We start from the raw sequence: 20,830 nt of genomic DNA on the forward strand, positions 1-20,830 counted from the left end.
AGCTTAAAACTAGAAGTTAACAGTTTTATCTTTTAAATAAAAATAGCTGTGAAATTATGTTAATCTTGCAACCATATTTTTTAGTATAAAAATAATACATTTTCCATAAAAATGTAAAAATCATGTTTATTCACAGGTACAGTTTTTTCGTGATTTTTTAATTACTTTTTATAATTTTATATTATTTAGGGAAATTCTGTACATTTATATGAGATATTCTGTTAAATTACAGATTTGGGGCCCAATAACATCTTTTAAACCAGCAGATGTATCGCAGCTGTATTTATTTTAGCTGTAATTCTCAGTTCTGCCGTACTTCGGGCTGTGGGTGTCGGCTGGGAGTTGCGGTCTTCTTATTAACACAGGTTTGTTGTAACAGTGCGGTAAACTGGGCCGTGAAATGACGGCTGGGTGAAATGGTTTTCTGCTGCTTGGTTAACTCATGTTCATGTGCACGTGAGCGTACGCACGCGGGCCTGTAATGACCAATCAGCAGATATTTTAAACCCTCGGTTTGCTGATCTGATGAGTAGAGCGAGACTCCACGCAGAGAGATGCTGCACACGCGTGGAACAGCACTCCGTTTCCGCCACAGTCACTGTGGCGTGTCCTTCTGAACGCTCCGCACGCAGCGGTAAGTGTCACCGGGTCTTTTTACAACAGGTTGAGACAACACGGACAGCTGTTTAGGTGTTCGTGTCTATTTGAACACTTTGAGTTTGGTGTTTTTTCCACAGCAGACTGAGCGTGGACCCTTTACAAGCTGGCAGAAGATGCGTGATTTAATTTGGGCTTTAGCCGCGAGCAGCAGGCACGCGCGCGCTCCGTTTGGCTGTTTGGTAACAGTGACGATAAATTATGAGCATAAACATCAGCAGCTGTTATTTCTTCTGTTTGAATAAACAGCTACAAAACGCGTTTGTTTTCATTTATTCTCCGCTTTATTCCTGTGGAATCTGTGTCGAAGCTAGACGACAGATTTAGCCCGTTTTTCAGATCTAATTAAAAAAACCATAAAAAAAAGTAATCTTGAATTGGCAGACTAATAGGATTAAACATGTGTGGGTCACTTCACAGGCTGCGACGGTTAATAACCAGCTCAATGGTAAAACCCGACAGGTACAGTGAAATAAAAGAAGATGCTTCTGACTTTGTTCTTTACGGTTCTGGAAGTTTGTTTAAGAATTGGTTTTCTGTTTTTTCATCTATCAGATATGTTATTATCTATGTTAATGTGTGCTGAACGTTATATTTTGTGACTGTGAACTTAGAAGTATAATATGTATATTATATATTATACTGTATATAATCTCTGAAAGACATTACAACATTAATGATGTAGCGTTAGTCTTTGTTTCGGTCATTGTGGTTTCTCAGGGCAGAAACTCCTACACAGACTGTAGCAGAGTCTCGATCACTACTTCCTCTAATAAAGTTTGGATCTAATTACAGTAGTTAGATTATCCCGCTCACTGAATACAATATTATTCCTTTGCTAATTTGCTGTAGACGTTTGTGTTGGATTTGGGCTGCGTGGTGGCAGCGCAGGTCATCTGCTAGTTGGAAGGTTGGTGGTTTGACCCCTGGCTGCTCCTGTTCCAAATACGGGGCAAGATACTAAGCCCAAGTTTGTCTCAGATTCATCCATCAGAGTATGAATGACGGTGGACGTTATATCAAAAGCACTTAGAAAAAGCACGTGCTTGTATAATTGGGTGAATGAGGCAAATTGTATAGATTAGAAAAGCACTATATAAGATCCAGTCCGTTAGCATTCACCGTTTGGACAGGAGACGGTGCTAAATGTTTTCTCAGACTGAACATGTTGGGCAGATATGTTGCCAGGTTCGGGTCACACAGTGGCAGCAGCAGCTCTCCTCTGGACGGGGCAGCTCAGATGGTGTTTGTATCATCTGGGCAGTTGTGGTAGCAGCAGTGTTCATTAGAAAGTGAATGAAATAAATATTTGAAAGTTTGCATTAAGATTTTGAGGGGAGTTTGTGTCATTAAACTTTTTACATTTTGTCTACATGTTTGTAATTAGATCACAGCCACTTGGTGGGTTGCCTTCTAGCTTTTGTTGAATGTAAAGTTTGCATAGTTGCACGCTCTAAACGAGCTCACCGCTTTATTAAACTGACAGGACGTTTGATGGGGAGTTTCACTCTGATGCACTTGGATGATGTAAGGTTTTGTTTAGTTCTCTTTCTCAGCCAGATTTTATGACCTTTTAAAAACAAAATTTACAGATTTGGAGAGTTATTTTTTTTTTAAATGTTATTTTCTATAGAATGAAAATGAAATAACAATTTACCCCTTGAATCTCAGCAGTGAAACAGTGAAAAGCTGTAACAGCACTGGAATTCAAAGGCCCTGCTGACAATTTAGACCTCTGGTTAAATTTGCACGCACTTATACTCCGCGGGAGTCCCACAGATTACCAGGGCTAATCCATCAGCGCTGTTACGTAGCCTGAGTGAGTCCACATAGTACATATTTCTCAGTGACAACCTAAGAGCATCCTAACCCAACAGCTGAACAACAACTCTCAAAGAGCTGGACCAAAATGGAGGCTGCCGCCTGCTGGGCAAGTTTGTTAGCCCGGGTGAAGTTTAGGAAATGCATTCAAAGGACGGAGCAGTAGGTTCTCTCCAGGTGTCAGTGTTTTAAGGACATTAGATCTTAATAATTAGGTAATACATTAAGTGTAAGGTCAGATGACTTTGGAGCAAGTATGATTCAGCCAAGGTCTCCTCCACAGTGTGATAGATATGTGGAAAAGCAGCAGCTTCTGACAGGCTTCAGAACAGAAGTTTAATGTAAATTACTTTCAGTAGTGATTTAAAAGTGAGCTGCTGTAAATGTGTTAAAACATTTTGGTACTGATAAAAAATGTGTTGTTATCAGGTACCAGTGGGAACTGATTATCAGAGCAGAAAGTGTTGAAAACACCAGAAACTGTGAATGATGTGTAACATGGCAGACTAATGTGCTAGAGATGGACCGATCCGATATTACGTATCGGTATCGGTCCGATACTGACCTAAATTACTGGATCGGATATCGGCGAGAAATAAAAAATATAATCCGATCCACTAAATATCAAACAAGCATCTCACAAAACTTGCGACACGGCGTAACTCGGCTCATAACCGTAGCACGTCGGAGCAGTGTGGTCACGTGATAGAGCGGCTGTGTGTGTTTGTAGCCTCGCTACCAAACCAGCATTTCATCTCCGAGGAAGTTATCCCAGAGAGAAGTAAAGCAAGTGTGTAAGTTCATCTCTGAATGTTTGTAAAGCGTTCCCATGTTAAGCTTAATAACCGATATATGGAGCGACTGCCTCTCTCTCTCTCCCTCTCCTGCTGCTACTTCAATCATGAAACTGATCAATGATCAGCTGATCGGCTTTTCTGTGGCGAGTCCGTCTCTCTTCTTTGTTTTTGGCCCACTTTGCACCAGAAAGAGGAAACCAGCGGCTGAACAACAGCAGCACGTTTAAGCTTGATAAGCTGTTGTTAGAATGTATTTAATATTACTTTCTACACCAGGATCCTTTTCTACGTAGCTATGTATAATGTATATACATATAATGTAAAATGTATAGAAGTCCATTACTGTATATAGTAACTATTAAGTCTAATATACCCTAGTAAGCTATAGTACTTTTTCCTTTGGGAAGGTACCATTTGTGAATTCTGCAATTCTGTAGAAGAAAGATGTTGAATCTATTTAATTATTCTTGAAAAATTATTTATTTCTGTGCATTTTTTTCACCCTGCATCAAATTAAAGTTGATTACGTCGATTAAGCATCATGAGGTGGAGGGTGGGGGGTGGTTCCCTATTTTTTTTTTTTTTGCTGGGGGTTTCAGAACCCTATTAGTTAGGTTGCTTAATATTTAAAATACCAGAATAGGGAGGATGGAGCAGGTTTAAGTTTATTAGATTGATCAGTGTTGCTGAACTATGAAATATTTTGGGTGCAGTGTATTTTTTACATACAGGTATAACAGAATAGCTTTAGTGGGTTTTTTAAAACTTGAGTATGAACTTACAAAATGCAGCAAGATATTAAAAAAAACAGTTTTATTGATAAAAAAACACGCACACTATATCGGATTCATATCGGTATCGGCAGATATCCAAATTTATGATATCGGTATCGGACATAAAAAAGTGGTATCGTGCCATCTCTATAATGTGCCCGTATTAATTCATCTCCATATTATTGTGTGAAGCTGCACTGGGTTGGCAGTGGTTGTGTGTGTGTGTCAAATTTCTGGTGGTGGTGGGTATTTCATGATCGAGTAGATCAAATGTCCTCTTAATCAGCCCTTTTCGATATAAAGTACATGTTTCTATGCTCACTTTTCAAGCTGATTCGCTGACTCAGCGTCTTCAGTGTATTCAGTGTGAATGTGTTTGTTGTACAAGACCTCGAGAACAGTTAGCTCCAGATAACTCTGGAACAGCAGCTTCTAACACTGCAGAGAGCATTCACATCAGAACTGTTTTACTCTGACAGGTTTTCAGCTGCATCTGTCTGGACAAGAGCTGGTAAACTGTTGTTTGAAGACAACATCAGCTTTCTCCTTGGCTTCCTTGATAGCTTTTCCAATTACAGCTCTCTGGGTGTAGTATGTTGTATTTGCAAATGCTGCTGCTCATCAAAGCCAGGTTAGAGAGAATAAAAAAGGATGCTGCTATCTGTCCTTTACAGATGTGAAAATAGCATTTGAATCAGGTACAGCTCCTAAGTGAAATTCTGTGTTGTACTGTCATTTTGTACAACCTCCTGAATTTAACAGCAGAATACCACAACCGCTGTGTAACTAGAAAAGCTTGTCCTCTTGACCTCTGGTTTGGCATCTTGGGCAGATGTGAGCAAGCGGTTCAGCCTACCTCTGTCATATCATGTCGTAATAATGTTAGCAACAGTTCACCGGGAATGGGTGAACCTTGAATAAACCTTCAATGATAAAAAAACAGGTTTCACGTCAGCTCTTTCTATGTTATAACCTTGCTCTTCTCTGCAGTTGGCACAAGCAAGAGTGGCTCATGGACTGGTTGGACCACATTCTTTCTACATTGCCTTGCAACATAGCGATCTGCAGCAGACACCCTGCCTCTGCTGGACCATAAATCCCACGTTGGTACCGGGCCGCGAGAGTTGAAATTTATGGTTTTCAGGGCTTTTATCGTTTACTCGGTTTCCCTGGGTCTTTTCCCGTGTTGCAGTTGTGTGTCTTATTTTGAAAGAAATATTTACGTGTTACCATAGCAACCAGAGAGCATTGAGGGGCAGAGAGGAGGATGTTACTCTCAATGTTGGCGTATTTCAAGAGGACGTTGCTAATGAAGTTACACAATCACACAGTGAATTCGTGTTTATTATTATATTTACAAAATACCACAGTTTTTGTTTTGGTCGTATCATTTTATTTTGTATTTATCCGCCACACCTTAAAGGCCAGTCCGTGAAAATACTGTCTGACATTAAACCGTCCGTGGAGCAACTAAGGTTGGGGACCGCTGGTTTATCTGATAACTGTAACTATAGCCCTAACTATATGCTTTAGCAAAAAGGAAAGTTTGAAGCCTAATCTTGAAAGTAGAGATAGTGTCTGTCTCCTGAATCCAAACTGGAAGCTGGTTCCACAGAAGAGGGGCCTGAAAACTGAAGGCTCTGCCTCCCATTCTACTTTTAAATACTCTAGGAACAACAAGTAAGCCTGCAGTGCAAGAGCGAAGTGCTCTATTAGGGTGATATGGTACTACAAGGTCATTAAGATAAGATGGGGCCTGATTATTCAGGAACACAAGAAGCTCAGGAAGTACCAAGGGGAGCTGGAGAAGATGTGAAGGGTGAAGGCAACAGTGGTCCCAGTCGGGGCAGTGACCCCAGTACTGGGCGAGTGGCTCCAGCAGATCCCAGGAACAATGTCTGAAATCTCTGTCCAGAAGAGTGCAGTCCTAGGAACAGCTAAGCTACTGCGCAGGATGAAGTCTCTGTAGCAGACACTTCTCCTCTTTCCAATAAGCCCTTTATCTTTCACTGTGTAAGTGAGAGAAGATTCAGGGTGTAGGGCCGTTCACGTGGCTTTGCTGGCTGTACTGCGACTTGTCCCTCCTTTTTAATTACACTCGAGTCAATATGGTTCACACTACAGCATCATACACACAGGCCCTTGAGGGCAGGTGGGTGAGGCTGCTGCAGTGGCCCCATTCACCCCTTCACTGCTTAGTACGAAGCAGTGCTGTATGTTTGTTTTGTGCTCTGTGCGTTTATTATCTTTTCTCCCCCATCCCTTTTTTCCTCCTGCCTGTCAGCTCAGACATAGTCATGCAACACATGTAATGTTATAGCTGAAATAACACAAATAGAAATGAATAAATAAACAGATAAAAGAAACACATGAAGAAGAGGAGCCTGCAAAGAATTTATAGACTCATCCTGGAGAAGCAAACAGTCATAATTCTGATTGCAAAAGCTTCCAGACAGGACAGAGAAGATCCTGTAATGTGCTGCAGGTGTTGCTGCTGTGTTACTGCAGGTCTTTTATTGTACTAGTAATATATGCTGCCAGTTATCATCTGTAGAAAGAATTAAGCAAAAATTGTTATTGGCGAGTAACAAAAAAAATTCCAGTTTTTGCTTCTCTAATTAAAAACCAAAGTGTTTATTTGAAGTCTGCTTTTAGCAGGATGTTGGCTGCTTGTTTCTGCAGTATGTGAGTAATAGCGGGCAGGAAGACTCCACTAGCTTCTCCTCTTGTAATCTGAATGCACTTACTTTATTATTTGTCTGCTTTAATAGCGCTCACTTTCTGCACTGGCATTTGTATATTTAAGCCCTGTGCAGTGATGTTTCTCCAGCACTAACCTGTCTGTTTCAAAGCTCCTCTGGATGAAAGAGGAAGCACATCAGAGTCTGGAAACGTTCCAGTGTAACTGTTACTTTGATCATCACACACAGTTAAGCTGCTATTCACTAACAGCCTAACTAACAGTTACTTTAATCACTTAGATGCAGGCTTCTTCATCATCTCTTGATTTGGAATATCCAGATTGAGATGAGATTATATGTGGAGCAACAAAAACATGGTCCCGTGGTGAGCTGTGAATTTATGACTTTTCTCTTTTAGTCAAGAAGCAATGAAGATATTAGAAGAAGAATAAAGTCATAGATGGTTGTTGGTTCGATGTTCGGCACATGCGCCGTACCTCTCGGTGACTGATACACTCTTACATACACTAGAATAGTTAGACAATGGGGAAATCCCTTTGAGCGGTAAAACCCGAGAGCTCCGGGTTTCTTCACTGTGTAATAATGGATCAGCAAGGCTGATGTCCAGTCAGAATCAATGAGTCTGTGTGTGTTCTCCACCAGGCTCACTTCAGGCTTATTCATAAAGCAGCAGCCTAATAGGACAAATGGAGGCTGCATTAGGCAGAGGACGTTAGAGAGAGGGCAACAATGACAGGAGATTTTAAAGTTAATGACTTAATGTGGAATTTGTTCACTTCAGCTGTGTCATCTCGAAGCATTTCAGTGTGCAGGAAAGGAAAACATTTTTACCTGACACGACTCTGCTGGCTTCCAAACACTGATTACTGTATCAACACTGAGTTATTACAATAGCTGATAACTAGTTTTGCTTGTCAGGGCTGCACTCTAGTGTCCAACACATGAACTGATGTGGTTACATTATCATTCAAATTAAGCTCTGCAAGGCCAACACACAATACAAGTGATTCATTGATTAGTCCCATGGTGATGGGTCCGATCGGTTCTGATTTTGATTTTCCGATCTTTTGTTTCAGCCTCTAAAAAGCAAACACTGACTCTTGTCTGTGTGAATACACACTGACATGGAGTGACCACGCTGCTGTCAACCAGTGAAATGTGTTAGAGATTATAAAAAAAGAGATTATTTTAGTTTGAACAGACAGCTCTCTGTGGGATGATACAAGCACGTTTCCTTTCAGTGGAGTAATTGCTGTGTAAGCGTTTCTTCTAGATCCTTCAACATGAGCGTGCACGGCTTTATCAAATCAGGGCAGTTTTTAAGTGTACAAAATACTACAGCCCTGTCAAATATGAAGTAAAATATACTATTATATTAAAACATATATGAGTGTGCAGATTGCTAACATAGATCCACATCAGTGTATTTGCTGTGCATACGGGCAGGTCTGTGTCTGCTGCAGACAAGAAAGACAGACAAATGAACTCATTATGTAACCAAAAACTTGGTCGTTCGAACAGGAGTTTCTTTTTGGACCATTCACTTTGTTTTCAAATATTTAGATCAAGTATCAAAACTACTCAGCTTTTGGGGAAAAAACATGGGATTAAAATATTTCACTGACACATTCATTTCAGGATGAATCAGTGGGATTCAGGAGGTCCTCAAAGAAATCCTTCCACCTCCTGACAACATCCTCAGGTGAAGTCAGCAGCGCTCCACCTGACTATACACAGTGTGGGTAGAGCACCACCTTCCCCTCTTAAGTTGCTTGGCAGTTTACCAGAATCCCTTCACTTCACGCTCTGCTGCTGATCACCCAGGTGCAAGTTAGATGTTATTGTAGTTTTGGTAGCTTCATCAGACATGATGAGATGATTTTGGCTGTACAAATAATGAACAGAGTTGGTGAAATAGGAAAACCTTGGTGAAGTCCCACACCTACCAACAATGAGTCTGACCAAGCTCCTATAATGGTTGTACAAGGAGCAGTGAGCTAAGTATCCCACACTCCCAAGGCAAACCGAATTCTGTCAAATTCAGTTAAATGGGCTGATTTTAGATTGATTCATTCCAGTTTCAGATAGTTAAAGTGTTGTGCAAAGGTCTTGAGCCACCTCTCATTTTAAAATCTTTTTATTGGAAAATGGGAAAGAGGTGTAGTGATATACGGAAATGTGGAAACACACATAGAAACACAGTACACAAGACAAATCAGAGTTTCTCCAGTTCCTATGAACTCAGCACAGCCTTAACTATGAAGAGGTCAGAGGTCCAAAGTAATATTACAATTAGAGTCCTCATTAATCATCCACTATATACATGTTTTCAATACAATGGCAGGAAGAAACAGAGCTTTAAATATGTATCTATGTAGCATTATTATCGTTTTAATCAGTCTGTCAGAGGTCAAATGTAAGGATAAGTTATAAGGCTTTCTGTCAATTTAGACCAATAATTACACCCTGAGCATCGCGTTTACAGACAGGAGTTATTTTCAGATGAAGCACTAATTTCACACTTCTTTGTGTTGTCACGGCACAGATCACCTGCTGGAAGTGAAAGTTTGGACAGACAAAAACAATGTGTGACTAAAAACTGTGTTTTTGCTACAACTAAGGCTTATGGGTGTACAGTCATTGAGCAGAGTACCATGTGACCTCAGCATTTTCACTGTGTAGTGAATGAGAGTGTGGTGCATGCTGGAATAACAGGAACTCTGCTTTCACGCCTATGTTTGAAAATGTTAGCTGTAGACAGCGTTTGTTTCTGTTATTTCTGCTCATTTAACAAAATCCTGCACTCCCACATCAGGCTGTAAAGTGCCAAGAAGTTAATGAGCTGCCCTCAGGATGAATGTTATGAAATGCAGAACTGACATTTTTTATTTATTTATTTTTTTACAGATCCTTTCCACTGTCAGTCAAAACTGGAAGGACTATGACAGATAGACCCATCTGCCAGTTCGGAGTGAGCCAGCTAGGAAGATAGAACATTCGTGACTTCTACATCTCCATCACAAAGATGAGGAATATTATCCTGGGCATTGTTTGTCTCTGTGTTTGCCTGACCCTTGATGATGCACTGGCTTTAAATGGGCGGAGGACACACACAGCAGATGGAGAGGGAATAGAAGCAGCCATCAGAGGAGAGAAGCTGCTGAAACGAGTGAGGCGAGGCTGGATGTGGAACCAGTTTTTCCTGCAGGAGGAGTATACAGGCTCTGACTACCAGTATATTGGCAAGGTAAGATCTGTGCTTCCATTAAGTTACACTCAGGATGACATATTCCCAAATTAAATGGAATTCTCTTAATTAGCAGAAAGCATAATGATTTACCACAGCTGATCACAGAGCAGCAATCAGGGATACTGTACCAACAGCTTTCATTTAAAATGTATTCACAGACTGACGATTATAGAGCTCAGGAATCTGTGCAAGGAATATTTCAAATCAGCGTTGTAAGTTTTAGTGAAGAGGAAATTAATTTTACATATGACAGCTCAGGTCTATTTCCCTAATTAAATCAATTATCATTTAAAAACTACATTTCGTGTTTGCTTGGGTTATCTTCTTCTAATAATAAAATGTGTTTGATATAAAACATGTAACTGTGACAAATATGGGTAAAAAAATAAGAAATCAGAAGCACTTTTATAGCACTTCATATAAAACTGTGCTGACAGTACAGTGTGCATGCACGTCTTTGTTTCCTGCCTAACAGCAGTGCTATCTCGTTCCCTCTCTCTCTGCTAACCTTCTCATTGCTGGACAGTAACGTCAAGCTTTTGTTTTCTTTGTCATAGTTGGACAAAACAGTTCACAGGAGAATATTACAGGTGTTGATATTTTCAGATAAACATGCACATTAAGTGTTTTTTGTTTAATTTTTTGTTAAAATCAGATCAGACTACAAACCTTGTATTTATCATATTTCTACTTACATTAGAAATGACATTTTCAACCTCTTTCCCTGTTTATGGGGCCATAAGGGCTTCAAAATGTATTATATTTTGACATTCAGATCAATCTGTTCACCTTGAAACATGAGTGATATTTTAAACCTTTACAGTACTTTATATGTTGACATGCAAAGTCAAAGTCAAAGTAAACTTTATTGACATCTCTGCTGTATCCACTGCAGCTTACAGAGAGATGAGACGATGAAATAATAAAAAGGAGAAAAAATAAACATATGCTTAAGTCTTAGGGGATCAACAGAAGTTACAATTAGAATTTACAACTTACAGTTTGGAGTGGTCTAAAGTGACCAGTGTAGCAGCTTGTAAACCCGGAGTAAAAAAAATTTGTCCATAGAGCAGCAGTGGTGTTGAAATATTAAACAAAGATAACACGAGTAAACACAAAATAATGTGTGAAAAAGTGATTACCCCCTAAGCCTGAAACTGGTTGGGCCACCCTTAGCAGCAACAACACCAGTCAAGCCTTTGTGATAACTGGCAAAGCGTCTTTTACTGTGGAGGAATTTTGGCCCACTGATCTTTGCAGAATTGTTGTAATTCGGGCACATTCAAGGGTTTTCAAGCACGAACCACCTTTTTAAGGTCGTGCCACAGCATCTCAATCGGATTCATGTCAGGACTTTGACTAGGCCACTCCAAAGTCTTTATTCTGTTTCTCTTCAGCCACTCAGAGGACTTGCATGTGTGTTTTAGATTATTGTCCTCCTGTAGATCCCAGTTGTGCTTCAGGTTGAGGTCATGAACAGATGGCTGTACATTCTCCTTCAGGGTGTTTTGGTGGACAGCAGAGTTCATGGTTTCATTTATCACAGCAAGTCTTCAGGTCCTGGGGCAGCACCAGACCACCACCACTACCAGCACCATATCATATCAGTATGATGTTCCTTTTCTGAAATGTTGTTTAAATTTTATGCCAGATGTAATGGGACACACACCTTCCAAAAAGTTCAACTTTTGTCTAATCAGTCCACAGAGTATTTTCCCAACAGTCTTGGGGATCTTCCAGATGTTTTCTGGCAAACCTGAGACGAGCCTTTATGTTCCTTTTGCTCAGCAGTGTCTTTTGTCTTTGAACTCTGTCATGTAGGCCAGTTTGCCCAGTCTCTTTCTTATGGTGGAGTCATGAACACCGACCTTAACTGAGGCAGTTCTTTGGATGTTGGTCTGGCGTCTTTTGTGAGCTCTTGGATGAACCGTTGCTGCACTTTGGGGGTAACTTTTGGGGTCTGCTGGCCACTCCTTGAAACTGTTCCATGTTTTTTGGATGATGGCTCTCACTGTGGTTCGAGTCCCACAGCTTTAGAAATGGCTTTATAACCTTTTCCAGACAGAGAGAGCTCAGTTACTTTGTTTCTAATTTGTTCCTGAGTTTTCTTGGACTGCAGCGGAATGTCTGAGGATGTGATTTGTTGACCGTTGTATCTTTTTGTTGACATACCACACTTGTAAGAGTCATAGTTATAAGGCCTGTTGCTCCTGACTCAGACAAGGAAAAACTCACATGAATGGACAAAATAGAAATACAAATTAATTTAAAGCTGTGAATATGTAAGTTTGATCTGTTCTACATACAATTTTTGTGAAGAAAACAAAAGAAATAAAAAAAAATCAATGTTTCTGCTTATATAAAAATTTATATAAAAAGTCTAAATCTTTACACTGTTTCACATTTTGTAAAACTTCCCAATGGGCTGGTTTTGAGTCTTCATCAGGCCGACTCTGGTCCCCAGGCCTAATGTTCGACACCATCTCTTCATTTAAAAGTAGCCTCGGTGAGGCTGTGCTTGGAAAATGCACCACAGCACTTTCACAGTTCACTTAGCGTGTACATAGCCAGTAGGGTTATATGGGGATTTGACATCTAACTGGCTGCTGTGTTTAACAGATACAACTCGTAGGCCTCTTAGTGAGGGTAACACACAATGCATGATGACAGTTGGAGCTTTGCTGTTTGATCAGTAGCTCGTAGCCTGCAGGTATTGTGGTGCTGTGTATGAAGCCTGCTGCTGTCTGACGGCACAAAACCAAAATACTTTGGAAATAAACAAGAGTTTGCCAAGACTGAGGTAAACGAGCGAGGACCAAGGCAGCGTCAGTAGACTTTTACTCCCTGCTGTGGCGCTGCCTTCACTGCAGGTGGCCTGCTGGGTGCTTTGGATATGGTTCAGATATAGATGAACAGGGAGGAGAGTAAAACAGCCAAAATATGGTTATGCAGAAATTAAGACTGTGTTTTGTATCTCTGATGTCAAAGAGTGCTGACATTTAACTATTTATTCATTTATTTTAATATGAAGTTACACAGCAGTGGATTTACCTACAGATGTACTCTGATGATGTTTTCATCATCCTGTAAAGCAGCAAACAGCACTTGGCTGCCTTCATCCTATCCTAATCCAGTTCCATGTCCGGAAGCCAAATCCCAATATTCCCCCACTATTCGGAACACCTGGCGCTTTGTGAGTGTTCCATTCATCCAGAGACATCCATGAACCCAAACACATCTATTGCATTCAACAGAGAAAGCAAGCTGGCTACAAGTTTTACTGGGCGCTGTTAGAAATAACAGTGGGCAGAAAATGTTTTGTGACATTTAATAAATATGGTAGCATCGTCACAGCGACGATGATTGTGAAGAAACATGAAAGACAGCAGCATCTTTCATGTCTGTGGGACACCACAGAGTCCATAACACGTACTCTGCTCTGGAAATGTGCTGTGCTGAAGGGTCTGTAGGCTTTATCGGCTTGTGAAAGTATGGAGGTGTTGCAGCCCTGCAGACTGACAGATGGAATCAGACTGAACACTGCTGGACAGAAAAGGTAGCAAGGATCAAAAGGAGAGAGGGAACGACTGGAGGACATACAGTGAGGAAAGAACAGAAGGAACTGAGGAGATGTATATTGTGTGATGTGAACAATTAAGGGCAGGAGGAGAGGTAGAACAAAAGAACCAAGGCAAGGAAACGAGAGAACAAAGGTGAGGGGCAGCACACAGAGCACAGGCAGAGAGCAAAGAAAAGTTAAGCTGCTGTAAGATGAGTTTCATTCACAGCAAAACAATGATGATGTCATCACATTTGTTAAATAATCAATTAGGCCTCTGACAAAAGCATTATAATCTGTTCACTTTTTTATAACAAATCAAATTAATTTTATTTATATAGCACTTTTAAAAACAACAACTATTGACCAAAGTACTGTACAATAAAATAATCAGATAAAATTTAAAAGGAAAGTAAAATAAAAGATAAGAAAATAATAAGAATAAAATAATGACAGACTCATACAGAGTTAAAAGCCAAAGAATAAAAATGGGTCTTTAAATGAGTTTTATCCAGTGTTGGAGAGGTCCTGATATGTAAAGGCCGTTTATTCCACAGTTTCAGAGCAGTTACAACAAAAGTCCGAACTGCTCTGTGTTTTAATCTAGACCTAGGGACAAACTAGATCTCGCCGGAGTATACCAATTTCAAAGATCAGAAAGATGTATAGGAGCTAGTCCATGCAATGTTTTGAAAACAAGTGTCAAGATCTTAAAATCAATTCAAAAACTTACTGGCAGCCAGTGTAGCGAGGCGAGTGTAGGGGATATGTGCTCTCGCTTCCACTTGCCAGTCAGAAGCTTTGCTGCAGCATTTTGAACCAGCTGTAGTCGGCCAATCGATGACGAAGTAACACCAGAGTAGAGGCTGTTGCAGAAGTCGAGGCGAGATGAAATAAAGGCATGGATCGCTTTCTCAAAGTCTCTGAAGCAGAGAAATGGCTTCACCAGCGGAGGTGAAAGAAGCTGATCTTGATCACATTATTTATCGAATGTTAAATTACTATCAAAAATCACACCGAAATTCCTCGCAAACGGTTTTTTATCATTTTCTATAAAATCATCTATCATCTATGAAAAGTGATACTGCAGTCTTTTAAATCTCCATGTTGACATTAGTCTCATCAATGTGTGTAAACCTGAGTCAAGTCAAGGGGATGTCCTGAAACGGGGAATATCCGATGAGTCTCAGCAGGACTTGAGAGTTACCATGCCTGTGTGCAGGTTAAGGCATCAAATGGGTTTCACTCAAACTCAAACAGCACATATCCAGTTCCATTCAGATTCATTCTTTTGTCATTGAAACCGCAGTTTAAATATGCTGATTTGATTTAAAAAAAAAAATCATTTTAAGTGAAATAAATCTGACCAATATTTTCAGACACAATCAAATGCAACAATGCAGATGGTTTACAGAACCAAATCCCCCCTTCCACCTTCCACTATCTGGCCAGCTGTCCAATTTAACCATAACATAGCAATGTATATAGTAATATATCAACAGCACAGTTGCTGTAAATTAAAAACATATTCTGCTGCAGGACTCGTACATATCATACTTAAAGAACAGCCTGTTAGATGATGGAGTTTTTCTACTTTCTACAAATCATCAAATGTGTGTGTGAACAGATCAACTCTAACCACACTGTCATCCACATCTGTGGGTGCTTCTCTGTATTAGCCCCTCACAGCAGCTAAGATGCAGCTAAGAACAAGAGTGTAAGAGACAGGACAGAGACATTGTGACCAGCATCTGGATAAAACTTCCTTCTCAAGGCTCTGAGACTGAAGTCTCCAGCACTCAGAAATGCACATTAAACATGCTTATTTATTCCCTGTGTTGTCAATATGATTTGTTTTCAGGTAATACTGTGAGAATGTGATCTGGACAGTTAGCACCAAGAGCAGCTGGAGCTAACATTATATCGGCCAGTGTTAGGCTTGAGTGTCCAGCTGATAAACAGTTTGTGAATACACTTGATGTGAGAATGTGTCAAAGTGTTGTATCCCTTTTGAGGAAGTTTCAGTAATGCCGGCAAACAGCAGCTAACACGGGCAGAAAGCTGGAAGTCTGGGACGTCAGCAGCTCATTTTTGTGACATTCACTGTCTCAGTCACTGTCATTGTTGGACTCCTTTCACAAACTTTTACAGCCTCCTTGAAAATGGCCTTTTCTTGCTTTGATGCTGCACTTGAAACTCTGGGTAATCAATTCAGTTTTATTCATACAGCGCCAAATCAAAACAACAGGCGCTCAACATTTATGTGCTGGCTTCCCAAATAAAGTAATAGTCACAGCGGCAACAGTCACAGTCATGCCTGTTTACTTTCACCATGACTCTATGGACTCTGCTTGTGATTCATTTTAATACTTCAAAAATGTGTGCTGTGAAAGGGACCCTCCAAATACAACAGGTACAACCTAATACTGCAGTATTCATGTATTCATTAGTTATAAGCAGTGTTGGGACTAACGCGTTATTAAGTAACGCGTTACAGTACGTTATTATTGTGGTAACGGTAACTAGTTATTATGCCAAAACCAGGAACGCGTTACTCGTTACTGGGATTTAGATAGACTCGTTACTCGTTACTTCGTGTGGTGGATATCGCGGAGCTTCCACAGATTCAATAACATTAGCAAGTGGTGGAGGCCAGCAGGTGGATGAAGGAAAAGGGAGGCAAGAGGAGAGACCCGAAGCGGCCGCCGGTCCGCGTGTCAGGTGAACTGAACTTCAGGTAAGAAGTTATGACCTGCAGTCTATCTGAGTCAGATATAAACCAAGTTTAGGTGGAGTTTATTTTTGTTATGCTGACATTTTCGTACTGCGTGCTAGCTAGCATGATGGAGTTTCTATACAGCTGGGTGGGTGCTATGTTACTGATGTTGAACTTTATTTTGTTCATACGTTAATTATTAGAGTTGCCAACCGTCCCGTAAAAAACAGAATCGTCTGGTATTCAGAGAAAATATTACGCGTTTCGTACTGAGGTGAAAAGGAACACAGTTTGTTCCGGACTTCAGCTACAATGAAAAAGACACAAAGCTGAAGCTGCACAGCTGCCTCTTCTCTCATTCTCTCCTGTTTCTACTTCAATCATGAAACTGATCAATGATCAGCTGATCGGCTTTTCTCTCTTGTTTATTTATCGCCCACTTTGCGCCAGAAAGAGGAAACCAGCGGATGTCGCGTTAAACAACAGCAGCACGTTTAAGCTTGATCAGCTGTTGTTAGAATTTATTTAATAATAATTTCTAGTATCAGCTGATGTTTGCTGGAGCCACAGCTGTAAAGCTGCTGGTCATGATGTCGGTTTGGTTATTTGGTGAGAGGGAAACATGCAGATGAAACCAGGAGATGTCCTTACTGAATCATCAGAGCTGAACAGGTGATGGAGAAACAGGTTTACCTGTTAGGTGACATGAATGAGTTGAAGGGAAGTTATGAACTGTTTCTGAGAGACAAATAACACCAGGATCCTTTTCTACGTAGCTGACAGCTGGTAACTGTGCAGGGGCGGGTCTAGCAAAGTGTTGCCAGGGGGCCAGGTAGGGCATTAACAGGGAAAGGGGGGCACAAGGAAATACTTTTCTTTATTATTCTCATCTAAAATGTCTCGCTTTTAAAAAAAATAATTATCTGAGTCTTACAACAAACAATTGATAGATTGATACATATATACCATCAGAACAGTGTACATCACTGTCACAACAGTGTTTATTTTCATTCAAAGGCTTTATGATTTTTCCTATAATGGTGGGCTGGTCTCTAGTTAAAATGCCCGGGACGATTGTTTTGTCCCAGTCCAGCCCTGTATGCAGCTCATCTGCAGTCTGGTGTTACCTACATCTTCCTATTCAGAAGGCAGAATTTCCAAGTTCTGAGTACAATCAAAAGCACCACGACTGCAGTTTTTGTGTTGGATGTAAAAAGCAGGCTAGAATCATGGCGGCGGTCAACGACGGTCCAGGCGTGGGATTTCTCTCATGGAAATGTGCACATTATTTTTTTCCTTTCTATTGGTAGGTGGCACAGTGCACTTGTGGCAAGTAAGCAAGCTAGAAGACTGGCAGTGTGGCTGGGTATCCAGTTACGGAAGCAACACATTAACAAGAGAATTCTGAGTAAAACCAAAGTTACTTTCCCTAGTAACTAGTTACTTTGAAAGTAACGAGTAACTTGAAGTAACTGAGTTACTTTTTTAGAGAAGTAACTAGTAATGTAACTAAGTTACTAATTTAAAGTAACTTACCCAACACTGGTTATAAGTGGAAAAACTTCAGGTGCTGAGACCAAATAGGAGAGAATCAACACATCATTAGCATTAACTCAGTTTTAATGAGTGATCGTGAAACAGCTCTCATGGCTCAGACTATGACTTTTTAAAAATGTAATCAAGAGATAATTAACAACTGATGACCGTTTTATACATTTTCAATATTGTTTCTTGTGCAATCAAAGCATCATCATCATCATCGTCATCGTCATCATCACATCCCAAAAGGCTGAATGTGTTTATCTGGACGTTGATCAGTGGTCATGACAATTTGATTATTAATGATCAATGAACTGACCTGACGGCCCATTGTTCATTCAGTGGGCTGGTTACATTCACTGTGCAAATGTACTGTTTAACACAGTCTGTAAAATGTATTGCAAAGATGTCTTAACAGTAGTTTTACTAATAATGTGTCAATTACATGATTTTAAAGTCCAGTAAATTGAACCACATTGCATTTTTTTAACTCTTCTTCCATGTTCTGAAAGGGGCACTCCAAAAAATGTCCCCACCTTTGGATAAAAAATAGTAATATCACTGCTGAACTCTGGTAGATTGCTGCAGTAATTTTAGGAGCAAAAACCCAAATTTACAGACAAGAGAGTCCAGAGACTCCAGGCATCACAGCTGATTCTTCTGTTACACATTAGTCGAACAGCTCCCCTCACAGAAGGTTAATGAGTTCCAAACTCCAGCCCAAATATCACTATCCGGTCCTCTGACGAGGAATCGTTCAGAGAAAGTATTTACAGGACACTTTTATAAAAACACCCATCTTTTTATTTTTAGGACATTAAAATGAGGGATTTTTGCTTTTCTCTTTGTTGCCATCACAAATCATTTACATTACACTGAAACTATCATCACCTCCTTCCTTCTAAGGACAAGCAACAACCTCATCTCTGCCTGTCTGTAAAACTTCCAGTCTAGGGACTGCCAGACTGCCTGCAAGAGCTCTGTGGCCAGATGGAAGCAGTGTACACAGCATGTGGTACAAGCGATCTGTGGGCCACACTTGCTCATGTCGTTGTTGGTCCATTAGTCAGCCACAAAGCAGTTGAAACATACAAAGAGCTCAAGTAAAACCAAGTGTTAAAAGTTATGAAAAGTGTCCAGTGCAACTGCTGTCTGTAGTCTTCATGCTGTATTCTTTAAACTTTGATGTTTTTGATGTTTTATTTCTATCTGTACATGATAACCAGGGTCACCCCCAAAATGTATGTTTTTACTCAGCCAAAGCACAAAGCAGTGCTGTACGATGATGCGCTTTAACTTGATGGATAAGTTATCATAGTGTTTCAAATTCAATTCAATTCAATTCAGTGTTATTTATACAGCGCCAAATCACAACAACAGTCGCCTCAAGAAGCTTTATATTGTAAGGTCGACCCTACAATAATACATACAGAGAAAAACCCAACAGTCATATGACCCCCTATGAGCAAGCACTTTGGCGACAGTGGGAAGGAAAACCTCCCTTTAAACAGGAAGAAACCTCCGGCAGAACCAGGCTCAGGGAGGGGCGGGGCCATCTGCTGTGACCGGCTAGGGTGAGAGAAGGAAGACAGGATAAAGACATGCTGTGGAAGAGAGACAGAGATTAATAACAAGTATGATTCAATGCAGAGAGGTCTATTAACACATACGCTGTGTCCAAATTCATGGGCTGCATGCTCCTGAGGCCGCATTTGTAGACCGATTACGTCACAGCAACGCGCCGAAGGCTGTCCAAATTTGTAGACTCCTCCGAATGCAGCCGACAAATGCGTCCTCCTTTTCCCCAAATTTGAAGGATGGGTCGGGTGTGTCCTTCGTGGCCCACCATATCCCAGAATTCATAGCGCGGCCCAGCCAAACTCCAGTTTCCGGCAATGGCGGCCGCTACTAAGTTTTAAAATTACTCTTATTAATCTTTCTGAGTCACAAAATAAACTTTTAACATATTTTCAGGCGAGAAAGTAGCTGTGTAAATTTCAAATATCTGCTTGGTTTATCAAGATATCGCATATTTGCAAAAGTGCTTCAACGTTTTCGGAGACGTCTGTTACCCACCAGCTCGATAGCTAGCCGAGAGCTCGAGGGTCACTGAAGCCGCTGAGAATGGCACAACTCCCGGCACATCATTTTCAGATCACCGCGGACTTTTGCTACTCAGGTTAAACGTAATATATAAGTCACTTAGACAACCTAAAATGTAATTGTTTGGCTTTTTTTTCAGTGTTTTATTTGTTCGTGAGTAAATCGGTTTGGCTGAGATTAAAGTTATTAGATTAGATTAGATAAAATAAAACTTTATTAATTCATCAGGTGGGTTCCTCCTTGGTTTTCACACAGCTGAATAAACGTCAAACAGAAAACTGATTAAACAGAAGTGTGAGCTGGTCGAGAGTTTACGCCAGTGTCCTGTTATATTTTAGATAGCAAGGAGCAGACGGCCGAGTTTATTAAACTCCACCAAGACAGCGGTGACGCTAATCAGAAGGCTAGACCGTCCCATTTCACAGCCGTTTACTTCCAGCCTACCCGACCTTCTGAGGACCTGGCCCACGTAGACCGCGAAGGCCGGGTCCTCAGGAGGATGCAGACCATGAATTTGGACACAGCTATAGTGAGTGAAGAAGAAACACCCAGTGCATCATGGGAATCCCCCAGCAGCCTACACCTATTGCAGCATAACTAAGGGAGGATTCAGGGTCACCTGGTCCAGCCCTAACTAAAAGGAAAGTTTGAAGCCTAATCTTGAAAGTAGAGATAGTGTCTGTCTCCTGAATCCAAACTGGAAGCTGGTTCCACAGAAGAGGGGCCTGAAAACTGAAGGCTCTGCCTCCCATTCTACTTTTAAATACTCTAGGAACAACAAGTAGGCCTGCAGAGCGAGAGCGAAGTGCTCTAATAGGGTGATATGGTACTACAAGGTCATTAAGATAAGATGGGGCCTGATTATTTAAGACCTTGTATGTGAGGAGCAGGATTTTGAATTCTGGATTTAACA

The 20,830-nt window shown here is 40.7% G+C and overlaps 1 protein-coding gene across 1 annotated transcript in view; it reads left to right on the plus strand.

Annotated features, from left to right (window-relative positions):
* The first annotated feature begins 336 nt into the window (after nucleotides 1-336).
* Nucleotides 337-20,830, plus strand: part of LOC100701150 (cadherin-6) — a 58,952-nt gene continuing 38,458 nt past the window's right edge. The window contains exons 1-2 of the mRNA XM_005464510.4: nucleotides 337-634; nucleotides 9,658-9,997. Coding sequence (XP_005464567.1) covers nucleotides 9,776-9,997 — 222 coding nt within the window. The 5' untranslated portion in view covers nucleotides 337-634; nucleotides 9,658-9,775. The remainder of the gene's footprint in view (nucleotides 635-9,657; nucleotides 9,998-20,830) is intronic.

The sequence above is a fragment of the Oreochromis niloticus genome, linkage group LG18 (genome assembly GCF_001858045.2).
Source record: "Oreochromis niloticus isolate F11D_XX linkage group LG18, O_niloticus_UMD_NMBU, whole genome shotgun sequence".
Taxonomy (NCBI): Eukaryota; Metazoa; Chordata; class Actinopteri; order Cichliformes; family Cichlidae; genus Oreochromis; species Oreochromis niloticus.